Source organism: Amblyraja radiata, chromosome X, assembly GCF_010909765.2.
Source record: "Amblyraja radiata isolate CabotCenter1 chromosome X, sAmbRad1.1.pri, whole genome shotgun sequence".
NCBI lineage: Eukaryota > Metazoa > Chordata > Chondrichthyes > Rajiformes > Rajidae > Amblyraja > Amblyraja radiata.
In genome coordinates this window covers 11,747,002-11,773,291 of record NC_045999.1, presented here as the reverse complement: position 1 = coordinate 11,773,291, position 26,290 = coordinate 11,747,002, and the positions used below count along the sequence as shown (strand labels likewise).

The following is a 26,290-nucleotide window of genomic DNA, read 5'->3' as shown; positions in this document are numbered from 1 at the left end:
GAATAGGGTTAAACATATAACATTCTGAGGGTCTTGCCAGGGCTGATGTGGAGAGGATGTCTCCTTTTGTGCAATTTCTGTGAATGACTTGGACCTAGCTGGGATAGGCATGATGAGGAAGTTTGCAGCAGATACCTCATAATAAGATGTACTGTACTTTGCACAACTTTTGCCTATATGTTTGTCTATAGATTCTTGGCCTGATAATAATGTTAGTACAAGGGCCATGTTGAGCTCTTAAAATTGTAGACAGCAGTGGAGTACAATGTTTAGAATCCACTCCATTATGCCTATTGGTAATGCTAAGCATGCACAGAATGGAAGGTGTCCCCAAAGTGAAGAAGGGTCCTTGTCTCTACAAAGGCTGTAAGATGTGCACTCCTACCACTCTTGCAATGTGAAAAGGTTTTTCCTCATCTCAGTTCTAAATCGCCTACCCCTTATTCTTAAACTGTGGCCCATGGTTCTGCACATTGAGAACAAGTTTCCTGCATCTAGCGTGTCCAATCCCTTAATAATTTTGTGTGTTTCTATGATTGCCTCTCATCTTTCTAAATTCCAGCGAATACAAGCCCAGTCGCTCAATTTTTTCATCATATGACAGTCCAACTATGCTGGGAATTAACCTCGTGAACCTACACTGCATTCCCTCAATAGCAAGAATGCCCTTCTTCAAATTAGGAGATCAAAACTGCACACAATACTCCAGGTGTGGTCTCACCAGGGCCCTGTACAACTGCAGAAGGACCTCTTTGTTCCTATACTTAATTCCTCTCTTATGAAGGCCAACATGTCATTAGCTTTCTTCACTGCCTGCTGTACCTGCATGCTTACTTTCAGTATGTGGAAGGAAACCGGAGCACCTGGAGGAAACCCACTTGGTCACAGGGGGAAACTCCACAAAGACAGCATCCGAGGTCAGGATCGAACCAGGGTCTCTGGTATTGTGAGGCTGCACCAACCTGTTGCCCTCTATTCAGGTTACATACAACACTCAGGGACAGAACCCTACCGTAAGCTGGGGAGGACCTACAATGCTGATTGCGCGCTGCATTTAAGCATTGATTCGTTCCAAGTTATTTGTTCCCACTACATTTAATAAAAGGATGATACGAGAGAGACTGTAATATCACATACCTGCAAAGAAGTGGTAAGAAGGCCACCACACTGCACTGTGAGGAATGTACGTCAACAAGGCAGCTAAATATCCTCTGTAAAATCCACGTGGGCCATCAATCTTGAAAATATTAACAATAATCTCCTTTGCCTGGCCAAAGTTTTGTCTGGTAGTGCCTGGTATCTGGGACATCTCTAAACGGCCCCTGTAGCCTTTCTGGCCGGCCATCATTAGGTGCTGGGAAATTACATCGCTGGGCACTACGAAGCTCTGTGCCACAATGGATGCTGAGCCTCCAGCTATAATTGACTTAACTGCATTATTGTCGCTGTAGCGGGATACGTACATGCGCACCAGTTCATAGGTCGTAACGTACGCTTGGCCAGAGATTAGGGTAAACGTATTCACCAGAAACCCTCTGTAAAGTCCTCGTATCCCCTCAGATTTTAGAATTTTACTGAATGCGTCAGAAGTGCCTTTGTAATGGCTCCTGCCTTTTTGGACCTGAAGCCGTGTTCTAATCAGTATGATGGGATAAACTCCTAAGCGGATTGACAGAGCCATGAGAAGACCAACAGAGTAGAATTTTTTCTTGTCCATGTCCTCCCATTCTATTATCCGAATGTTTCGTTCTTCTTGCATTTTGAACACTCTCGTTTTTGCCAACCACAGCGATCTGTAAAAGGACAGGAAGGATGCTGAGTGTCAGAATCTCTGTTGTAAAGTAAACTAAAGACAACCTAAAAATGTATGGCAGATTAAAGCTCCTCTCAAGTTCAAGAGTTTTCCTATAAATGCTTGTAATATGACCCAAACAATTCATATGAAATTATATCAAATGAATGAAAAGAATGTAACCCTGCACGCATGAATCTCAGTCATCTTAATATTTTCTAATCCGTTTCTGGAAATCTTGTAAAACAAACCAGGGCAAATTCGATAGACACTAGTTATGGGCTCACTGAATAACAGTCAGAATAGAAATTCCTCTTCCACCATTGCTCTCAACATTCCAGGAATTCTGGAGGCAAATATATCATCTGCAGATGCTCCATTTCACCACTGCAACAGAACCAAGACCTAGTATTCCCTTTTGAAGATGAAAACCATTAAACTGAACCTTTTCTCTAATTGGCTGCAGAGTGGGATAGCTTGTCGAGCCACTGCCTCACAGTAGGGATCCAGGTTCAATCCTGACCTTGGGTGTTGTCTGTGTGGGTAGTTTGCATGTTCTTCCTGTGACTGCGTGGGTTTCCTCCGAGTGCTCTAGTTTTCTCCCATGATGTTTACCTGGCTCATGTGGTTAATTGGCCGGTGGACAACAGCTTGGACAATACAGCTCACCCCCACCATGACACTGGTCAACCTGAGGAATACCTTCAGCAACAGACTGGTTCCATCAAGATACAATACGGAACGCCACAGGAGATCATTTTTCCCTGTGGCTATCAAACTCAAGTCCTCCCCCTTCTGTCGTGGGGTAGACTGACCCCCCCTTCCCCCACCCCCTCCCCAATCTTTACACATCTCAAAACATTTCCACTAATCACATGAATTTCATATTTCTTGCATCGTGTTGTGTTTTATGCCTGTTTGTAGACCAATGCTAGATCAGAAGCTACGTGCAGATCTGCTGCAAAGACCAGACCTCACCCTGACTCAGGCAATGCACGCACGCATGCCGCATAGCTGAAGTAGTTGCCCCGCCACATGGGCAGAGGGGATCTGACAATCGGGCTATTAATCTGACTGGTGTTGCTATGCCACGTCGCAAACAAGGCAACTTTCGCCCTACGCCGCGGCCGACTTATGCCCCTCGGGTCCCGCTTGTCAAGAAGTGTCCCAACTGCAATTATATCCATTCCATGCAGTCACAGTGCCCAGTATTTGGCAAAGCTTGCAATTTCTGTAGGAAGATGAAACATTTTTCAGCTGCCTGTCGCTCCCGTGGGAACGTTCCCTCAGCTCCTAGACAAGTTTTAAACAACCTTCAGCAAGCTGATAATGATTTCGATTCCCAGTCTTCTGTCGACACTGCCCTCGACTCTGAGCCCAGCTGTTCCATGGGAGATGCCAGTGTTTACACTCTCCTTCATGGCCGATCTCGCCTCCCTGATCCTTCTGTACTCATTACTGTCAACAACAAGTCTTTCAGTGCTAAACTCGACACGGGGGCGAAGGTGAATGTTATGTCAACATCCCTATTCAAACAGATAAGAAATATTGATCTGTTGACTGCTGATCGCTCCATATTGCGTGCTTATGGGGGAGAGGAACTAACACCTGTGGGGAGGGCCACCTTCCACTGTGTGCTGCAGAAATCATCCTGTGACCTGTCGTTTTTCATTCTTGACTGTGACTGTGTGACTCTGTTGAGCAATCAGGCCTGTCAAGATCTCGGTCTGGTGTCTTTCGACCATACGGTCCACGAAGTGCGTGCGATGCTGAATCCACTCTCAGAGTACCCTGACCTATTCGATGATAAGCTGGGGAAGCTGCCCCTTGTATACAAGATCGCAACTGACCCATCGGTTGTACCAGTGGTCCGTGCTCCACACAGGGTGTCGTTTGCCATGAAAGGCAAGGTCGAAGCCATGCTGAAGAACATGGTTGACATGGGAGTGCTTGAAGCTGTCAGCGATCCCACCGAGTGGGTCTCCACCATGGTCGCCACCATGAAGAAGGGTAAGAACGAAATACGGGTGTGCATAAACCCCAAAGACTTAAATCTGGCAATAAAACGTCCCCACTACCCTATGAGGACTGTAGAAGATGTTGCTGCCCAGGTCGGTCAGGCCACGGTGTTTTCTGTTCTCGATGCCAGGAGCTCGTTCTGGCAAATACCCCTAGACAAACGCTCCTCAGACTTAACCACTTTTGGCACACCCTTCGGAAGGTTCAAATTTTTGCGGATGCCATTCGGCATAAACTCCGCTAGCGAAGTGTTTCAACGCTCCATGGAGCAACTGTTTGCTGGTCTGCCGTGTGCCATTATTGTGGATGATATCTTGGTCTATGGGAAAGATGCTGCTGAGCATGACCACCATCTCCGACGGATTCTAGACCGCGCTCGCCAGATCAACTTAAAGCTTAACCCGACAAAGTGCAGGTTCCGTGTAGCTGAAGTACCCTATGTTGGCCACATCTTCACGGCCCACGGGCTGAAACCTGATCCGCAGAAGACCAACGCTATCTCCGAGCTGCCTGCCCCGACAGATGTTGCCAGTCTGCAGCGCTTCCTGGGCATGGTCAACTATTTGGGGAAGTTTATCCCCGACCTCAGCGAGTTGAGCGCACCCCTGAGGCAACTGACGAAAAAAGACATTGCCTGGTCCTGGTTTCCCCAACACCAGCAGGCTTTCGACTTCCTCAAAACAAAGCTGATCAGCACGCCGACTCTCAAGTTTTTCGATCTGCAGCGTCCAATTGTGGTAACGTGTGATGCTTCCCGTTTCGGGCTAGGTGCTGCTTGCCTGCAGCTCTATGATGATGGCTCGTTGCAGCCCGTTTCTTATGCCTCGCGAACCATGACGGACACTGAGCAGCGCTATGCACAAATCGAGAAGGAGCTTCTTGCGGTTGTGTTCGCCTGCTCCAAGTTCAAGGACTTCCTTTTCGGTACCAAGTTCACCGTCGAGACGGATCACCAACCCTTGGTGACTATCCTCAATAAACCCATCCACATCGCTCCAGCCAGACTACAGCGAATGATGCTACAACTCCAGCGGTTCAACTTTCAGATCGTTTACAAGAGGGGCACTGAGATGCATGTGGCCGATGCGCTGTCCAGGGCCCCCCGGCCCTCCTGCGACAGACATCCCTACGAACAGGGGGATCTGCAGGTACTCAATGTTAACTTTGTTCCCTCTAAGCAGCTCCAGTGCCTGGTTGAGCACACTGCCAACGACCCAGACCTGCAACAGCTCGCTGCTGTCATCAAGCGGGTGTGGCCAAGCAAACGCACCTCGCTGCCTGCTGGTGTCCACCCTTTCTTTCTGGTTCGAGATTAACTAGTGCTCCGGGACGGGATCATCATCAATGGTCACAAGGTGGTCGTCCCTGCCTCCCTGTACGACTTGTACTACAACGCTGCCCACATGGGGCATCCCGGAGCCGATGCCACTGTCATACATGCCCAAGAACAATACTATTGGCCCGGCATGGCAAAGTACATTAAGGCCCGAGTAGCCTCCTGTCCTGATTGTAACACTCTTGCCCCACATCAGCAGCGCCAGCCACTTCTGCAGCAGCCCGCCCCTGCTATGCCCTGGTCATCGCTGGCTGCTGACATATTCGAATGGCGTGGAAAGCAATACCTAGTGTTGGTCGACTCCTACTCGAACTGGTTCGAGGTGGACCTTCTCCCTGCTATCACCTCTGAAATGGTCATCAGTAAGCTGCGCCGACACTTCGCCACTTTTGGGTCCCCGGTCCGCTTGCAGACCGACAACGGCCGTCAATTCACCAGTGCAGAATTTAAAGCTTTCGCTGTGAAGTGGAACTTCACTCACTACACCAGCAGCCCTGAATACCCGCAGAGCAATGGCCTGGCTGAACGTGCTGTCCGCAGTGCCAAGAATATGCTCGAGCAGTCTCGTCTCTCCAATGGTGACTTCTACCAGGGTCTGTTAAACCTTCGTAACATTTCCAGGGACAATACCATGCGATCCCCTGCCCAACGTCTGATGTCCCGCGTTCTTCGCCCACCGATGCCGATCGCCCAGCAATCCCTAGTGCCCAAGGTCCTCCAGCCTGCTGCCGTCCAGCAACGGATTGCTCAAAGGCATGAAGTACAGCGCCGCTCTCACGACAAGTCCTGCCGCCCTCTCTCACCACTACTGCCTGGCCAGGTCGTCCGCATGCAGACAGCCACCGGATTCTCCCGACTCGCAACCGTGGTTGGGGTGGACAATTCACCCAGATCCTACTTGGTGGACTTTGAAGGAACTATCTACCGCCGTAGTCGCCAGCACTTGTTGGCTGTCAACGAGCCTCAGCCTCCTCCTGCGGCCCCCTATGCTCCTCCGTTGCGTTTCGAGCCTCCCACTACTAACTACCCCTCAGCTCCCTGCATGCCCCGGTCAGTCCGCTTGCTGCGTTCTCCTCCCTCTGCCCTTCCGGGGTTCTCCTCCCCTGCCCGCTCTCCTTCTCCTCCTTCTCCCCGTCTCCTTCCCCAGGCTCGCCTGTGCCAGTCGGGTCTCCTTCCGCATTCCCGGCTGGGTCTCCCCCGGCTTTCTCCTTCCCGGCTGATATTGCGCCTCCTCCTCTTCTTTCGGGTGGGGAGGGTGAGGGTGCCATGCGCACTCGCTCGGGTCGGGTTGTCAAACCCCCTGTCCGTTACGGTGATTTCGTTTAGATTTGCAGGGGTTGTATAACCACCCTGCCACTGTTATAAATTAAAGTTAAATTTCCAAGGGAAAGGATGTAGATGGTTTATGCATGCAACCTATAATGTAGCTACCTCAACACCACTAACCACGCCCAGCCATATCAGTATAACTGTGATATCCTCCCCTTGTTCCTCCCTGTTTGTTCCAGTACGCCTGAAGACTAGATGCAGTCAGTACTGGGACGTGTGTAACATGTGCCTTAATTAAAGACTCAGTAAAGGTTACAGTGTGTCAGACTCCACTCCTTTACAGAGAGATTACCTCATTGAAGCATTAAGAACTAGGAATTATTCACATCACCGGAATATGGAGGCTAAGACATTGACTGCATTTAAAAATAAATCAATAAAGGGATAATGAATGGTATCATCACATATAAATAGGGAGAGGACAGGAAAATGGTATTGTGGTAGAAGAGCATCTGTTACCTAATCCGATGAAGACTGCTGGCCTTTTTCTAATTTCTTATATTCATCTATCTATCTATCTTCTATTAATAGATAAAAGTCTGTGGCTGCCGCCTGCCGTCCGGCTGCCTTTCTGCCTTTTGATTCGTTCCATCGTGTGATGTCACAATGCCCAATACTCGCAGATGTCCAATCGGAATGGATCCATTTACATGGCCGGCTGCCGGCCGCCTTTCTTCCTTTGATTCCCTGCAACTCCGAAACCAGACGCAGAATCGCCGACATCTTTTCCATTTCGGTAGAGATTTCACTTTTCTTTCAAAGTATCCGCTCCTCATTACATTTCGTCGTGTTTAAGTACACGTTTTTAAATCAAATCCTTCTCCACCACCCCCCCCCCCCCCCCATATTTAAAAAATAAACTGGCTTCTCACCCATAGAATCAGCACCAGCCCCAGGTGAACGTTCCATCGTGTGATGTCACAATGCCCAATGCTCAAAGACATTGTTGCCATAGAGGGAGTACAGAGAAGGTTCACCAGACTGATTCCTGGGATGTCAGGACTTTCATATGAAGAAAGACTGGATAGACTCGGCTTGTACACGCTAGAATTTAGAAGATTGAGGGCGGATCTTATAGAAACGTACAAAATTCTTAAGGGGTTGGACAGGCTAGATGCAGGAAGATTGTTCCAGATGTTGGGGAAGTCCAGGACAAGGGGTCACAGTTTAAGGATAAGGGGTAAATCTTTTAGGACCGAGATGAGAAAAACATTTTTCACACAGAGAGTGGTGAATCTCTGGAATTCACTGGCACAGAAGGTAGTTGAGGCCAGTTCATTGGCTATATTTAAGAGGGAGTTAGATGTGGCCCTTGTGGCTAAAGGGATCAGGGGGTATGGAGAGAAGGCAGGTACAGGATACTGAGTTGGATGATCAGCCATGATCATATTGAATGGTGGTGCAGGCTCGAAGGGCCGAATGGCCTACTCATGCACTTAATTTCTATGTTTCCCTCTCCTCACCCCTCTCCCTCCCATCCCTCACTCCCCCACCCCCTTCCCTCTCTACCCCACCCCCTTCCCTCTCTACACCACCCCCTTCCCTCTCTCCACCCGCCCCCTTCCTCCTTCCCCTGTCCCTCTTCCATCACGCCCCCTACCCCTCTCCTCCTCCCTCCCCGCTCTTCCACCTCTCCCCCTTCCCCTCTTTCCACTCTCTCCCCACCCCTCTCCCCCTCCCTCCCTCCTCCCCTCCCTCCCCATCCCCACATCTCTCTCCCCATCCCCCTCTCTCACCCTCTACCCCGCTCTCCTTTCCCTCCCAAATCTATCCCGTTTCCACCTCCTCCTCTCCCGTCCCTCCCCTCTTCTCACGCCCCCCCTCCCCCCACCTGTGTGTTTGGGGGGTGGTTAATGTGAGTGTGATGCCGCAGCCCCACCCCCCCCGCAAACGCCGTTGGGGAAACAGACCCAACGGGTCTGCACATGGTCTAGTTATTATATAAAACTGTGTGCCTGTCGAGCGTCCATCCGTCTGGCTGCCGGCTGCCTTTCTTCCTTTGATTCCTTGCTACGCCGAAACCAGACGCAGAATCGCCGAGATCTTTTCCATTTCGGTAGAGATTTCACTTTTCTTTCTAAGTATCCACTCCTCATTACATTTCGTCGTGTTTAAGTACACATTTTTTATCAAATCCTTCTCCCCCCCCCAATATTTCAAAAATAAACTGGCTTCTCACCCATAGAAGCAGCCCCAGCCCCAGCCCCTGGTGAACGTTCCATCGTATGATGTCACAATGCCCGATGCTCACATATGTCCAATCGGAATGGATCCATTTACATATGACTTTGCAGGAGCACCAGCACTTGGTGAACGTTCCATCGTGTGATGTCACAATGCTCAATGCTCAAAGGCATTGTTGCCATAGAGGGAGTACAGAGAAGGTTCAGATGCAGGAAGATTGTTCCCGATGTTGGGGAAGTCCAGAACAAGGGGTCACAGTTTAAGGATAAGGGGGAAATCCTTTAGGACAGAGATGAGAAAAACACTCTTTCCCCTCTCTCCCCCCCCCCCTCCCCCACATCTCTCACCCCCTACCCCGCTCTTCTTTCCCTCCCAAATCTGTCCCGTTTCCTCCTCCTCCTCTCCCCTCCCTCCCCTCTTCTCACCCCCCCTCCCCCCACCTGTGTGTTTGGGGGGTGGTAAATGTGAGTGTGATGCCGCCGGCCCCCCCCCCCCCCGCAAATGCCGTTGGGGAAACAGACCCAACGGGTCTGCACTTGGTCTAGTCTAATTTAATTTTGATGAGCCATCTATATAAACTTCCCAGCAAATATATGATTTCAAAGTTGAAATTGAGCAGCAGAGCTCAGACGAACTGTCCGCAAGCATGAAAACAAACCTCCTGGTTTATCCCCATTAATCTACATAATGCAACATCCCATTTTGTCATTAACTGTTGATCAGAAAATGGCATACACTTTGCCAAAGATCAGGTCTGACAACGCCCACACAAGTGCAGAAAAAAAGATATGACTGTACACCGAATCGAAACAGGTACAAGTCAGTCAGCAAGTTGGACCAGTTTCTTTTCTCAGTTAAGAGAAAATTTAAATCTCAAAACGCAGGATACGCCCATCTTCCTCTGAATTACTCCTTCACAGTGTAATCTATCATAATAAGATCTGACTCCTATCTTGGGCAACAGTTTCTCATCTCAAAAACACAAATAAATTCCTATCCCGTTTCTATTCATTGATAGATTGCGCAGAAAACTTTAAATGGAAACCGGGAAGGTTAACTAACACCCGACCAAATATTTAAGAAGGAACTGCAGATGCTGGAAAATCAAAGGTAGACAAAAAGTCTGAAGAAGGGTTTCGACCCGAAACGTTGCCTATTTCCTTCACTCTATAGATGCTGCCTCACCCGCTGAGTTTCTCCAGCATTTTTGTCTACCCAACCAAATATCATCAGTAATGAGGCTTAAGGGCCAACTCTAAATCAGATACATTGCATTTCAGAATCCAAATGACATTTATATGTTCTATGATTCCATCAGCAGACAGACTTTCCCCTCCCCATTCAGTATTTCAAAGTCCCTTTGTGATTTTCTGATCCACTCTTCTGTCCCAACATACCAAAATGGTCTTACGGCACTTCCCCATGCAACCACAAAAGATGCAATACCTGTCTTTTCATCCCTTCATTTTCCACCACCTAAACAAACCCTCCAGGTGAAGTGGCGATTCATTTGCATCTCTTTCAGTTTAGAGTACCGCACCCATTGTTCTCCTCTGTTCTGATGAAAACAAACACAGATTAGCACATCACTTTGTGGAGCATCAGAACGCCACAGGAGCCCCTTTTACCTGTGGCTATCAAACTGTACAACTCCTTCCTCTCTTCCCCCCCCCCCCCCCCTCCCACTCCTCAATCTTTGCACATCCCTAATCCTGGACCTTCCACTTGTCACTTTAATTTCATGTTTCATGTATCTTGTTGAGTTTTGTGATGTTGGCTGACCAATTTCCCTCCTGAGATAAATAAAGTTCTATCGTGTTGTATCGTATCAGTGTTCAGTTTGTAGAGTTCAGACTGTCATCATTCCACTCTCACTCTGAGCTTTGTCGGCAGCCTCCTGCACTGTTGCAATGAGGTCCAAAGCAAACGTGGAGACTTCCACCCATGCTCAATTAAGCTTTTTAGACTCAATATCATATTCTTCAACATTAAGCAACACCCTGGTTTTTTCTGTCTATATCAGAACTGTTATTGCTGCTTGCCATCATATTAGTTCTGTTTTCTATTTTTACCGCTTTACTTGTCGAGTTTGTTACTCAGCCTCACTGTTAATAACATATTATACAAACAAAGAAGTATAATATGCTGCTAACTGCTCCTCTAAACTATCCCTTTATTTTATGAGGGCACCATTCCTTACCTTCACTGCTACTGAAAACTAACTTCTCTCTTTCTCAGTTCTGATGAAGGGCCCAGGTCTGAACATTAATTGTTTCTCATTCCACCGATGCTACTTGACCTGCTAATTGTTTCAAAATGTTTGTGTTTTATTTCAGTCTTTCAGCATCTGCAGATTTTTCATTGTCATGGATTCTGTACCTACCTGTTAGATATATTCCTATAAAAGTACTCCTGAACTTGCTCTCGAGATCCAATCAATCTAATAACTACTAATAATTTAAAAAAAGCTCCAACCTCCCTCAATGGCTCTCTCAAACATCTTGTCGGGAGAATGCAGATCTGGGTAAACTCTCAGAAAGCGGCTGGCCCAGATGGAGTTATACAATCATACAGCATGGAAACAAGCCCTTTGTCCCAACTTGCCCATACTGATCAAAATGCCACATCTACACTAGTCTCCACCTGCCTGTGTTTGGCCCATATCCATCTAAACCTGTCCTATCAATGTACCTGTCCAAATATTTCTTAAATGTTGCAATTGCACCTGCCTCAACTACCTCCTCTGGCAGTTGGTTCCATACACCCACCACACTTGGAGTTCCTGGAAAGGATCTGAAATTGTGAAATTGTGTACCAATCAACTAGGCAGTCTTTGCCGACAATGTCAACCTCTCACTTCAACAGTCTTTTGTCCCCATCTGCTTCAAGGAAACCTCCAACATTCCAGTCCCCAAGAAAATTTGTGACCTTTATCAATAATTACTGCCCAATAGCTCTAACCAAAGACCATAATGAAGTGCTTTGAGAGGTTGTTGATGGCTCACATTTATGTCAGTTTTCTGAACAATCCTGTGATTCATGCACAGGAAAAGTAGGTCTATGGAAGATTCAATCTCTCCGGCACTTCATTCAGCCCTTATCTTAGACTAATGGGTTATCTTGTAATGGGTTTGAGGTCAATATGAGGTCAATCGTTGTCTCTGTACTGTACACTGACAATGACAATTAAAATTGAATCTGAATCTGAATCTGAATATGCAATAAACATATTTGTCTGTTCTCTCTTTTTGCATTAGTTGGGAGAGTTGTCAGTCTGGTACACACAAAATGCTGGAGCAACTCATCGGGTGAGGCAGCATCTCTGGAGAGAAGGAATGGGTGACGTTTTGGGTCGATACCTTCTTCAGAATTGTCAGCCTGATCCTTTATTAAAGTGCAGACCCCATTAGAGATTAATGATTGGTGTGGTTATGGAATATCATAATCATAATCATACTTAGACAAAAGTGCTAGAGAAACTCAGCGGGTACGGCTGAAGAAGGGTTTCGACCCGAAACGTTACCTATTTCCTTCGCTCCATAGATGCTGCCGCACCCACTGGGTTTCACCAGCACTTTTGTCTCCCTTCGATTTTCCAGCATCTGCAGTTCCTTCTTGATCATAATCATACTTTATTAGCCAAGTATGTTTTGCAACATACGAGGAATTTGACTTGCTATAGTCATACCAATAAAAAGCAACAAAATACACAAAATATATTTTGACATAAACATCTACCACAGTGACTCCTCCATATTTCACACTGTGGTGGAAGGCGAAAAAAAAAAGTTCAGTCTCTTCGCTTCTTTGTTCTCCCGCAGTCGGGAGCACTGGAACCTTCTGTTGTCGGGACGATCTTGACTCCCACAGCCGGCGGTTGGGCCATCTGCGTCGGGCGGTCAAGCTCCCGCATCCTTGCCGGGCGATCGGACCCCGGGTCGGGGCTGGTCGAACCTTCTGCGACCTTGGAGCTTCCCGACATCAGCCTCTACCTGAGATTGCGAGCTCCTCGATGGTAAAATCCGTAGGTGTGGTTGGAGCGTCGATCCCAGGTAAGGGATCGCCGGCTCCAATGGTAAGTCCACGGCCCCACGGTGGGACTCAAAGTCAGTCTCGAGCAAGGCCGCCAGCTCCATGATGTTGGGCCGCAGAGCGACCAGAGATACGATCCTGAAATCAATTGCATCTCCGGCAAGGTAACAGATTGAAAAATAGTTTCCCTCGACCCCCTTCCCCACACCCCACATAAAACAAACCAGAGAACATTAACACAAACTTTAAAAACACACTTAGTTGGCCACCTTCGGTCATGACTGACCATGGGTGATGCATTCTAGTGTGCAGGTGATGTGTGGTCGGATGCTAGCCTGGACGATGTCATATGGAGGACAGGCTGTTGCCCATGCAGCACGTCCCCCCTCTCCACGTCGCTGATCGATCCAAAGGAACAGCAGTGCTGTTACAGTTTGGCACCAGCGCCGTCATATGAGCTGCCAGAGCGAGGTTGTAGACAAAGACGAACTGCCTTAGGGGCTCCAACTCCGGATTTTCTTGAGGTTTACTCCAGGAGCCTTTTCCATGACTGGATATGGCCACAAGGCAGTGGAGGTTTTAAATCAGAGTTTTCTCTCTCCTAGATGGACTGCCTTCCCAGGCTGACGAGCCCCATCTGCCCGAGACTCATGGGGGCGGGAGCGTCTACCTTCCCGTGCAGGTCTATAGCACTAATAGGCCATTCTCACGTTGCGAGTTGAGACAAGAGGTACCCCGAGTGAAAGACTCGTGGTTGTGTACGAGATTGCAAGTGTATGATCAAGAGTTTAACCGAGTTCCCACGGGTATGACAAGTTTGCCGTTTACTTGTCATTTCTGCGATGTTCCAAGTTCGTCACCCGAGTTACTCTTGAGCCACTCCTGATTGAAGGTTTGTTTTAATAAGCAACAGTGTTATGTTTTAATAAGCAACAGTGTTAAAGAAGACTTCTCCATCCTGTGGCTTTGTTTTAAAGATATAATTCAGAGCGGCCGCATCTATTGATGTGACCTACAAATGGAAAATGCGCACCATCCAGTGCCAGAGCAGTTATACTTATGATTTGTTTGAAACACACAGGTTTGATATGTTTTAACTGAATTTACTGCACACTGCGGGGAGACGGGAGATTAAATCTTTGAATGTGGACGGATGTGCACATCAGATTGTTGTGAGGCGGTGCTCAGGGTTCGCCTCCTGAGTTGCTTCGGTGCCCAGGCGTGAGTTGAGATGGAGAGAGGTTGGGGGGGGGGGGGGGGGGGGGGGTGGGCTGTCATTAATCTGTCTGGGGTGACATGGCTCTTGGGTTAGGCTGGGATCATTCTCTGCGGGGTGATCATTGTGCGGGAGACAAGTGTAGGATAGGTGTACTGACTGTGTGGGCAGAACTTTGGAAGTGATTGCCCACCAGTCTCAAAAGCCGCTGTGTCTCCCTGTCCCTGGGATAGTAAGGGGCGATCAAACAGCACAATACCCCCCTCCCCCTCTACGCCAACACGAAGGGCAACGATCCCAAGGCTTTAGCGTCAGAAACAGCGGGTAGGCGACAATCACCTGCCATAATGCAAGAGAGATCATGCACTGTTGTAGGTCTCCTTTGCACGTCGGTGTTTCTGTCTTTCTCCACTCATTGTTGGCCCTATCTGTCACCACCCCCCACCTACACCCCTCTGCTTCTCGGCCATGTGTGTGACCCCTTCCCTCCCCAGCTCCCCACCCATTGCACCGGCGCGGGGGCTTTGCACTGTCTTCACGTCGACGATGCCAGCAGGTCGATGCCAGTCGCACCGGGGAAGTCGCTCCCTTCAGTTTCCCAGGGGGTCGGGACGGGACTGGAGTTGGGAGGGAAAGGTGGGGGGTGGGGGGTGGGGGATGGGTGGGTTAGGTGAGCAGGAGAGTGGGGTTGTTTGCAGTCGCAGAGGGAGGGGGCAAGGGCGGTATAGTTCCCAGTCTCAGCTCCTGTCCAGGGGGGTGGGCGGAGACGTCAGGACCAACGGGACACCGACCCCCAGGCCCACCAGGCCCACTGCAAGCACGGAGAACCCAGAGGCCAACAGCCAACAGCAACTCCAGCCCAGCCCCGCTCCAACTCCAGAGGAATCCGCTCCCCGATGTGCCGCTACGGCGACAAGTGGCAGTCCGCCCACAGCCTGAGCTGCGCCCCCTCATCCGCCACCCCAAGAACAAGACGTACCTTGCACACCATCAGCTTCTGCCCCTACGGGGAGCGTGTTCCTCTGGAGTTGGAGCAGGGCTGGGCTGGAGTTGCTGCTGGCTGTGGGTCTCTGGGATCTCCGTGCTTGCAGTGGGCCTGGGGGTCGGTGTCCCGTTGGTCCTGACGTCTCCGGCCACCCCCCTGGACAGGAGCTGAGACTGGGAACTGTACCGCCCTTGCCCCCTCCCTCTGCAACTTCAAACAACCCCACTCTCCTGCTCACCTAACCCACCCACCCCCCACCACCACCTTTCCCTCCCAACTCCAGCCCCGTCCCGACCCCCTGGGAAACTGAAGGGAGCGACTTCCTCGGGGCGACTGGCATCGCCGACGTGAAGACAGTGCAAATACCCCGCGCCGGTGCAATGGGCGGGGAGCTGGAGAGGGAACAGGGTCACACACATGGCCGGGAAGCAGAGGGGTGTAGGTGGGGGTGGTGACAGATAGGGCCAACAATGAGTGGAGAAAAACAGAAACACCGACGTGCAAAGGAGACCTACAACAGTGCATGATCTCTCTCGCGTTATGGCAGGTGATTGTCGCTGGGAAACTGAAGGGATCCACAATCTGCTGCTGCCTGCCCGCTGAGTTAAAGAGTTCCCACGGTAGACTCATGATACACTAAGGTAAACGCACGGGCCACTACGTTATTACAACGAGTTGAAATGTTTCAATTCTTAACCACAAGAGTAAAATTGACTCGTGGAAAATTTCAAACATGTTTGATTTTTTGCAAGAGTCGCCAAGTTACACGAGTACCTGCCGTTAGCGCCACGATGCACTACGTTGCGTCCACGAATGCCGTACGCTAATCGTACGTTATTACCACGAGGTTTAACTCGGGTTACCTCTTGTGTCAACTCGCAACGTGAGAATTGCCTTTAAATATAACAAAAAAGACGAAAAGACAGACAGACCGACCGTTGGCGAGGCTGCCATCGCTGATGGCGCCACCCGGTGGTTTTACATGACATGACATGAAATATGAAGGTGGGTTGGACAGAAGATCAAGAAAGAAAGTGGACTTACAATGAGGGTAATAAGAATAATGCAATAATATTGACAAAGATAATTATGAGGATGTGTTCATGCAATGGACATAACAGTTGCCTTGAATGATAAGTTGTAGACACAACTAGGGTACAGGCTGTTTAAGATCCAAACATATGCACTAAGAGCAGATTAATACGTAATCACGCAGTACAGTATGTTTTCTACTTCATATGTCTTTAATCATTTTGAGATATCACAAAAGTTATACCCTAACATGGAGTTATATTAGACCCTTTCCCTGGTACTCACTCGACTTATCTTGAGAAGGCAGTGACAGGCACAGTTCTATTACTTCTTTACATCAGAAAATTTGATTAGCTTTGGGGTACAGAACTTACCATTGACAGCATCGAAGGCATAATAAAATAAGAGGGCCAATAACATTTATATCACAATATGGTGTTGTATCAGGTTTTTTTAATTCAGAGATGCTGCTTTCAAAAAACAATGTTCTGCCATACTTCTGCATACAGCAACTGAAAGACACTACACTTTCAGTGACAGAGATGGAGTATTGCTGCTACATCCCAGGTTGAGTAGCAGGACAGTAATCTAGATTGGACAATGGACAACAGGGTTCTCCAGGTAGAGCGGTGACATGGCAGGCAGTGCTTGTTTCAGATATATTGGATGCTCAAGAGACACAAGACCATGAGCCCTGTAGGTTGAAAGGGTCACTTTCAACATAACTGTATAAGGGGTAAGAGTGTTGTAAAAACAAGCCTGAAGGCTTTGTGTCTCAATGCAAGGAGCATTCGTAATAAGGTGGATGAGTTGAATGTGCAGATAGTTATTAATGAATATGATATAGTTGGGATCACGGAGACATGGCTCCAGGGTGACCATGGCTGGGAGCTGAACATCCAGGGATATTCAATATTCAGGAGGGATAGACAGAAAGGAAAAGGAGGTGGGGTAGCGTTGCTGGTTAGAGAGGAGATTAACGCAATAGAAAGGAAGGACATTAGCTTGGAGGATGTGGAATCGATATGGGTAGAGCTGCGAAACACTAAGGGGCAGAAAACGCTGGTGGGAGCTGTGTACAGGCCACCTAACAGTAGTAGTGGAGTTGGGGATGGCATCAAACAGGAAATTAGAAATGCGTGCAACAAAGGTAAAACAATTATAATGGGCGACTTCAATCTACATATAGATTGGGTGAAGCAAATTGGCAGGGGTGCTGAGGAAAAGGATTTCTTGGAATGTATGCAGGATAGTTTTCTAAACCAACATGTAGAGGAACCAACGAGAGAGCAGGCTATTCTACACTGGGTATTGAGTAATGAGGAAGGGTTAGTTAGCAGTTGCTGACTAAAGAAAGTGATATCTCCAGGGTGAATCATATCAGAAATAATGTGCATACTGAGGGCATTCCTTGAGAGTCATGAACATATATATTGCTGACTCTACAGGAGGCAAATGGTTAATGGATAGGTACATGCTTATTTTGCTGTAGTTTGAGTGAAGCAGGTGTTGCAGTATGAAGGCAATAAAGTTCTAGGCCAAAACGTGTCAACTATTGAACAATGTACAGAGACAACCATGCAATTAAGACACAGACCTGCAAATTGATGGGACAAGCTGAAAGTGAGAATTAGGCCTGGGTGAGATATCCCAGAGGAAAAGATGTTTAAAATCAAGGGCAAATAGAAGTGTTTATTATAAGGAGCCAGAGTCAAAGGCAGTAACTTGACAATTTCAGAACAATAAAACTATTCACTGACTTCAATGGCAGGCAGTTGGGACGAACAGTCCATCATGTATTTCAACAGTATGAGAGCCTGTTCGCAGGAGTTTCACGACAACAGCTGCAGACTACAACAAAGCTTGAAGCAAAAATCTCAGCATTGTGTAGTATACACCAAGTTTGGCAAAGTCACAAACACTAGAAAAGATGCAAGTTCCCGAGAAGAACTAAATGTGTGCGAGAGCATCTGTAGAAGACATTCTGAATTTCTTCAATCTCCTCAGGAAATGGAAGCATTGGCGTGCTTTCTTGGTTGTCACATCAATGTGCTTCTCAATCATTTCCTCATATGGATCAATGATGCTGATTGGGGCATGTACTCCACCATGCTTCCTGAAGTCAACAATTAGCTCCTTTGATAGACATCCCTTCCTACCCTAAACACCCCCGCCCCAGATACCTTCCCCAGCAACCGCAGAGATGCAACAACTGTCCATATACCTACTCTCTTGACTCTGTACAGGGACCCCGACAGTCCTTTCAGGTGAGGCAGAGGCTCACTTGCACCTCCTCCAACCTCATCTACTGTATCCGTTGTTCCAGTTGTGGGCTCTAATACATCGGCGAGATCAAACGTAGACTGGGCTATCATTTCACTGGACACCTTTGTTCAGTCCGCCTGGGCCTACGTGATCGCCCAGTAGCCAAACACTTTAACTCCCCTTCCCATTCCCATACTGACCTTTCTGTCCTGGGCCTTCTCCATTGTCAGGATGAGGCCAAACGCAAATTGGAGGAACAGCACCTCATATTTCACTTGGTAAGCTTACAACTCAGCGATATGAATATTGATATCTTTAACGTCGTAATCCTTGCATCCCCTCTCTCCATCCTTCCCCCACTAGTCGTTGCACTAGTTTCACTACACCCTGCTGAGATTCATTGTCGGTATAACTCGTTTTCACCTAGCCCACAGCTAAAAATGGATCGTTTCCTTGATCATTACTTTTTGCATCTTTCATTCATTTGTTCTACATCTCTTTATACCATCTTGTTTCCCTTTCCTCTGACTCCTAGTCTGAAGAAGGTTCTCGACCTGAAACGTCACCCATTCCTTTTCTCCAGATATGCTGCCTGACCCACTGAGTTACTCCAATTTTTTTGTGTCTATCTTCGATTTAAACCAGCATCTGCAGTTCCTTCCTACAAAATTAGCTCCTTTGTCATAGTCATAGTGATAGTGAGGGAGAGGTTATTGTCCTGATACCATATCACTCCTTCCTGTATTCGGTCTTATCATTGTTTGACTCCGATCTTGAGTCCATTGTTTGACTAGGATTGCCAAGTGTTGTGGTCATGAGATAGTGAGTGACAGACAGACTTTGGGTCAGACACGTCCCTACCTGGTCGGTGTGGCAGCCTTTTCTCCGGGCTGCCCGTCGACCCGTCCTCGTGGCCTACCAGTGGGCTTGGAGCGCCGTTTCCTGGCGGGGACCGCCCAGCACCTCGGGGACAGCCCAGCACCTCGGCCTCGGCGGCGGCAGTGTTGGAGCGCTGGAGCGGAGCGGAGTGGAGCGGGCGATGCCTTACCTGGGTCGCTGCGCTGGAGCGACGCGCTGGCACTGGGTATTGAGTAATGAGGAAGGGTTAGTTAGCAGTTGCTGACTAAAGAAAGTGATATCTCCAGAGCAACAACTCCGGGCTGCGGGTCTGCGAAGCGGAGAGGCGGCAGTGCGGAGAGGCGGCGCCGACTTTTTCATCGGGAGCCTGGGAGCTCCAAACCGGTGCGGCCTTGTCGGCTTCGGCAGCCTCGGGCTCCAACCAGGAAGCGGCCGTTCCAGGTGGCCCAGCCGCCGAAAGGACTCTCCCGACGCCGGGGCAAGACCACCCGGTGAGAACGGCCAGGGACATCGGGCCTCCGTAGAGGCAATTGCGGTGGCCTCAATAGGCCTGACTTTGGGGTGAACTTGGGGTGGGGACTGGACATTGTGCCTTCCTCCACAGTGGTATCCACTGTGGGGGGATGATTTTTTTGTCTAATTGTAGTCCTGTAGGTCTGTGTCCAAGATGGCTGCCGTGAAGAGAGAGTGGACGCTGGCGCGCTTTGGCTGCCGCTGCTCTCTCTTCACACTGTGTTTTTGATTTTCTGTTTTTGGATTGAATTCTGTTTTTAATTTGTGTCTCTGTGATGTCTTTATTACTTGTTATATTCCGATTATATGTTATTCCGATTACTATGTAAGGTGTCCTTGAGATGTCTGAAAGGCGCCCATTAAATAAAATTTATTATTATTATTATAATATCCAATGCCAGTACAAGATAAGTGTTTTGTGTAGGAAAGAACTGCAGATGCTGGTTTACACCGAAGATAGAGACAAAATGCTGGAGTAACTCAGTGGGACAGGCAACATCTCTGGATAGAAGGAATGCGTGACATTTTGGTTGAAGAAACAGTTTGAACTTGCTCAGCAAGTTCTCCAAATCTTTTTATATCTCACCTGATATAAACTGCTTCTTCAGGTAGGCAATGCCAATAAAATGTCAATTATGATCTAAGATAGCTCACGCAAGCATTATTTCCTATACTTCTTCTCCCACCAAAAAATCCTGCAGCATATTATACAGCTCTTGATTTTGCTAACTCAGGTAATGCTTTGGTCACATTATGGAGAAGCCAAGAGAGGAAATTACATTGAAGGATTTTAAATAACATTACACATTAACACAATTGAAAATGAATATGCAGGTTTCTGCTGAATGGGTAGATCTTCAATGATAATCTTTCATAAAGAATAAAATAAAATAATTCAGATATTCCTCCCACGATACCTCTAGACAGAGGAAGTATTATATTTCATTCATATCGAGCCACCCACTATTTTGTTTCCCTTTGGCTTCACGGCACCTAGTATCACTGAAAATCATTCAAGGCAGTCTCCTTGGCTGTTATCCAAATAACTTACCCAGTTCTGTTTCCCTTGAGAATTGTTTCTGTTCCAATATTCATATGATATATCAATAAACAACAATTATTTACTGCTCCTGCAAGGTTGATTTGGAAAAAAAGCCATCAACTTGCAGAAGTTTCCAGCACCTACAGTGCCCTCCATAATGTTTGGGACAAAGACCCATCCTTTATTTTTTTGCCTCCACAATTTAAGATTTGTAATAGAAAAAAATGACATGTGGTTAAAGTGCACATTACCAGATTTTAATAAAGGCCATTTTTATACATTTTGGTTTGGCTGGATGTTCAAGTACACTTATCAACCCTATCCAATCAAATAACCTTTTTACCATCATCGATATAGTTACAATTAATATAAAGAGAAATTAATTTAAAAAAATAATATTTTCCATAAAAATAATCCTTCCTACAATAATCTGAGAATGAACCTTCCAGGGGTATACCCTCCTGAGATGTGATCATATAATCACAGGTGACACTAGTGCAGCACCGAGAGAGCAAAGCAATCTTTCTAGTTAAGGTGACATTATCTCAACAGAAGTAAAATAACCCATGATAATATTTCAAAAATCACAGGGGTAGGTGTGAAAGATCCATGAAGAGCTGGTCAATAATTGTTTTTTTACAGCAATGAAGCAGGTTATTTGGTTATTATTGTGTTGCTGAATGTGGAATCTTGCTCTGGGTAAACTGGCAATTCATTTGTGCAGGAAGGCAATGCAGATGCTGGTTTACACCGAAGATAGACACAAATTGCTGGATTAACTCAGCGGGACAGGCAACATCTCTGGATAGAAGGAATGGGTGACGTTTTGGGTCTAGACCCTTCTTCAGACTGAGCATCAGGGGAGAGTGAGTTATAGAGACAAGGAAGAGTAAGAAATCAAAATAGATGAAGCTCAAGGAAAAAGTAGAATAGACCATTGTTTACTAGAAGTTGACAACAAAGCAAACAGAGATACAATATAATCAGGGGGACAGTCAGACTGGTCAGAGAACTGGGAAGGGGAGGGATGGAGAGAGAGGGAAAGTAAGGGTTACTTGAAGTTACTGATGTCAATAGTCATACTGCTGGGGTGTAAGCTGTCCAAGCGAAATATGCAATTAATTTTCTATATTAGTAATTATACTTCAGAAGAACTTCATTGGGTTTAAGTCAATTCAGAAGTGCAAAATAGGCTGAATAAGTGGTTTCTTCGTTTGTAGAGCCTCCAAGGCAATCCTTGTACAATCCCAAGTATTACTAATGCCAGATAACATTGATGCATCTCAAAGTCACATCTAGAGAGGGAATGATATAGTGTAGGTTCAAAGTCATCTGTTGTTTGAGGGCTCCCTGATTTCTCACAGGGATGAGTAACGCAAGTCAGGAGTGTGATGGAACACTCTCCACTTACCTGGATGAATACAGGTCAAGCAATTGTTGAACAGCTCATCATCACCTTGGATGAAGCAGCCTTCTTTATTGGTATTCCAACCATCAACATAAACTGATTCCCCCCCACCATCACTGGCAAGACAAAATAGGTCAATGAGCAAGTTGTGAGAACACAAAAAGCCTGAGGTTAAATGACTGTGCAAGAATTTGGCCGATGGAGTATAATGTGAGATAATGTAGTTAGCCAGTTTAGAAGGAAGAATGGAAAAAACAGTGGATTGATTCTACATAATGTTGTTGTACAAATGAATCTGAAGATCCTATTACATGAAACACAAAACATTAGCATGAAGTTACAGCAAGGAATTAGCAAAGTTATTAAATTATTGGCTTTTATGGAGTATAAAAGGTGGGTTGTTTTTTTTTTTAACAGCAAGGATGGCTGTCAGAAGATACAGCTGGATTCAGTCTGAGGCGGGGTCTCAGCCCAAAACATCACCCATTTGTTCTCTCCAGAAATGCTGCCTGACCCGCTGAGTTACTCCAGCATTTTGTTTCTACCTTGGATTTAGATCAGTTTAGTATGAGTGTTGTAATGGCAGATAGAGTTTAATATGAGCAAGTGTGAGATGTTGCACTTTGGAAGGTTGGATGTAAAAGGAAAATATACAGTTAATAGCATAAACCCTTACAGTGTTGATGTGCAAAGAGATCTTGGGGTCCAAGTTCACAGCTCCCTGAAAGTAGGATCACAAGTAGAAAGAATGGTAAAGCAGATGTATAGTATGCTAGCCTTCATCAGTTGTAGAATTGAGTATAAGAGTCATGAAAAGTCATATTACAACCATGAAATTTTGATTAGGCCGCATTTGGAATACTGTGTGAATTTCTGGTCGCCCCCATGACAGGAAGAATATGGAGACTGTGGCGATGATACAAAATAAATGTACCAGAATGTGGCCTGGATTTGAGGGCGTGACCTTTAAGAGGAGGTTGGACAAACTTGATTTATTTCTTCTGGATCGAAAGAGGTAGACTTTATATAAGTATACTAAATTATGAGAGGCATAGAGAGGCTAGACAGTCAGAATATTTTTCCATGAAAATATCAAAGATGAGAGGGCATAACATTAAGGTGAGAAATGAGATGGGGAAAGTTTCAAGACAATGTGCTGGGCAAGTTTTTGTTCAGGCAGGCTTTTAAATAGGCACATGGATATCAAGGGAATGGTGGTGGTGCAATATGGATCAAGTGCAGGCAGAAGAGATTAACTTGATGTCATGTTTGGCACAAACATTGCTGATCAATTGGTCTGTTCCTTTGTTGTACAACATTCAAGGTTTATAGAGCACTACTGATATTGCACCTGGAAGTCCATTTTGATCTCCAGATTTAAGGTTCATTCGATTGATTCACATTGTTTTGGGCAGATATAGGAAGAAAGGTTTCTATCCTTGGAGTTGAGAAGAATGGATTGTGATTTTATCAAAAGATTCTTAAGGGGACCGACTGTGGATATCTATGGGCCACAGGCTCTCATTTCATATGAAATGTTATGCATCTTTCCAATTCTCCACCCCAGAGGAACAAAGGAACCTTGCTGAGACATCCAATGATCCCTGAATACATCAGCACTGGTAGATAAATTGGTTTACGGAGCCATATAGCCTACTTGCATTCATTAGCTGAGGCATAGAATACAAGAACGTACAACTATACAAGTCTGAAGAAGGGTCTCAACCCGAAACGTCACCCACTCCTTCTCTCCAGAGATACTACCTGTCCCGCTGAGTTACTCCAGCTTTTTGTGTCTATCTACAACTATTAAAACATTAATTAGCCATAGCTTAATTTACAGTATGTGTGCAATTCTTGTCACTTATGGGCAGACAGCAGAAGCCAAGATTGGATTAGTCATGACCTTATTGAGCAGCTTCCTCTTAAATATTATGGTTGTTGTGTGTACTACCTACCAAATCCACCGCTGAACCTGTTGCACGCCTCCAGCAGCTGGGCAGGTGTATGTTGCAGATAAGAACACAGTCGGAGCATGGACTTTCATCACCAGGATCCCCTCCAAGGCGCACACCATCCTGATAGAATTCCTTCGCTGGATCTAAATGGCGTAATTATTCCCTCCTAATTATTCACTGTGGAAAATACTTCCTCAAAGGCAACGGCAGCTGGACGACGCCGGACAGGTGAAGATGGGCGAGGGTGTCACTGCCCCTACCCCTACCTCAACAGGCCCCTACCTCACCAGGCCCCTACCCCTACCTCACCAGGCCCCTACCCCAACCTCACCAGGCCCCTACCTCAACAGGCCCCTATCCCTACCTCACCAGGCCCCTACCCCACCAGGCCCCTACTTCACCAGGCCCCTACTTCACCAGGCCCCTACCCCTACCTCACCAGGCCCCTACCTCACCAGGCCCCTACCTCACCAGGCCCCTACCCCTACCTCACCAGGCCCCTACCCCTACCTCACCAGGCCCCTACTTCACCAGGCCCCTACTTCACCAGGCCCCTACTTCACCAGGCCCCTACTCCGCGTGCGGGAAGAGGGTCAGGCCTCAAAATCCCATCGGCCCAACGCTGCTCCTCCAGCCGGAGCATTTAATAAAAACAAATCCAGGGATTGCCTCCGACAGGTAGATTGATATTTAATACACGTGGTTGCTGGCGTTGCTGGCGGGTTGTTGGAGGCAAAGTTCTTTGGTTGGAGGTAAAGATCCTATGGTTGGAGGGCCGGTTGCTAGGGAGGCAGGGAGGGCCCGTTGCTATGGGGTCCCGGTTGGCGACCTGTGATTGGCTTGCACCGAGCTCCAATAGTAATGTGGGATGGTGCGCGGTGCGGCTGTCCGTGCTTTGCTTGGATGGAGCGATGGCGGCGGGCACGGCAGGTAGGAACCGGCACCGGCTGAGATAAACCATCATTGCAATCGCGATGGGCCTGACTTGAGTACCAGAAGCCCCCGTGCTGATGGCCAGGGCGGAGGGGTAGCGGGCTATTCCTTCCCGGTTCGGTTTGACTGGACAATGCTTGGGGCTGCTTTAAACGCGGCGCTGATGGGACAGAGCGAGCCAAGGGCAGGGGACGGGCCTGGGGAGAACAGAGGGACAGTTGGTACCTGATGGACCGTGAATCCGACAACAGTCCATTCAGGCCACATGCTGTTCTTTTCACAGCTGAGAGTGCAGCCTTCCCTGGCGGAATGAGACGGGGACTACGGCTTTTCCTTCTCTATTTCAATGAAAGTTAAATACCTCTTTACATCATTTGAAATAAGGCAGTGCAGTATCTGATTGCGGAACCGAATGAAGTGCAGAGCCTTCCCTCACTGTTGTTCCCTCACTGAATCTGAGAAGAAATTATAGAGACAGAAGAGACTGCAGATGGCAGCAAAAAAAAAACAAAGCGTTGAATGAACTCTGGGTCAGGCAATATATCTGTAGTTGAAAATGGACAGACCTTTCAAAGTCAATTTTATTCGTCACATGTAGTGTGCAGTGGAAGTGTCGGGGCCCTTTTCAGATGTGAAATTCTGGTCATTACCCAGGCTAGGAATTGGAAAATACATTGCAGCACCAGTATATATGATCAGCTTTTGTCGGCACTGGGCCTGTACTCGCTGGAGTTTACAAAGAGGAGGAGGAGGAGGGGGGGTGCATAATTGAAACCTGCAGAATATTGAAAGGCTTGGGTAGAGTGGATTTGGAGAGGATGTTTCCACTAGTTGGAGAGTCTAGGACTAGAGGTCATAGTCTCTGAATTAAAGGACGTTCTTTTAGGAAGGAGATGAGGAGAAATGTATTTAGTCAGAGGATGGTGAATCTGTAGAATTATTTGCTGTGGAGGCTGTCAGTGGATATTTTTAAGGCAGAGATAGATATATTCTTGATTAGTACAGGTGTCAGAGGTTATGGGGAGAAGGCAGGGGAATGGGCTTAGGAGGGAGATATAGATCAGCCATGATTGAATGGTGGAGTAGACTTGATGGGCCAAATGGCCTAATTCTGCTCCTGTCACTTATGGCCTATATGTTAGGGGCACAGAAATCAAGATGCTGTTTAAAAGGGCATGAGAGGGGGAGGGCTGGAATGTGTTTCAGAGAGCTAGCAAGATGTTCCTTCCATGTATTCTGAAAATTGCACATCTAAAGTGCTTTATGGAGGAAGGTGTGCTGAATCAATGTACATCTTCTCACCAGCTAAGCCATAAATCATTTATTTATAACCTTCATATCTAATTTCTGTTTTGTGCTGATCCAGTTGCTATTATTAAGTTAGCATT

General features: G+C 47.2%; 2 protein-coding genes across 4 annotated transcripts in view; one reads left to right on the top strand and one right to left on the bottom strand.

Annotated features, from left to right (window-relative positions):
- slc25a44 (solute carrier family 25 member 44) overlaps positions 1-24,258 on the bottom strand; it is a 35,144-nt gene extending 10,886 nt beyond the window's left edge. Inside the window, exons 1-3 of one of the 3 annotated variants that reach the window (XM_033014874.1) lie at positions 23,970-24,258; positions 22,015-22,127; positions 1,138-1,793 (exon numbers count right to left, since the gene is read on the bottom strand). In XM_033014874.1, coding sequence (XP_032870765.1) covers positions 1,138-1,759 — 622 coding nt within the window. In that variant the 5' untranslated portion in view covers positions 1,760-1,793; positions 22,015-22,127; positions 23,970-24,258. Of the gene's footprint in view, positions 1-1,137; positions 1,794-22,014; positions 22,128-23,965 lie in introns of all 3 variants that reach the window. The other 2 variants (XM_033014872.1, XM_033014873.1) reach the window with 2 other exon arrangements.
- Positions 24,259-24,835: 577 nt separating this feature from the next.
- The window catches only part of ireb2 (iron responsive element binding protein 2), a 71,779-nt gene continuing 70,324 nt past the window's right edge, over positions 24,836-26,290 (top strand). The window contains exon 1 of the mRNA XM_033015026.1: positions 24,836-24,899. Coding sequence (XP_032870917.1) covers positions 24,881-24,899 — 19 coding nt within the window. The 5' untranslated portion in view covers positions 24,836-24,880. The remainder of the gene's footprint in view (positions 24,900-26,290) is intronic.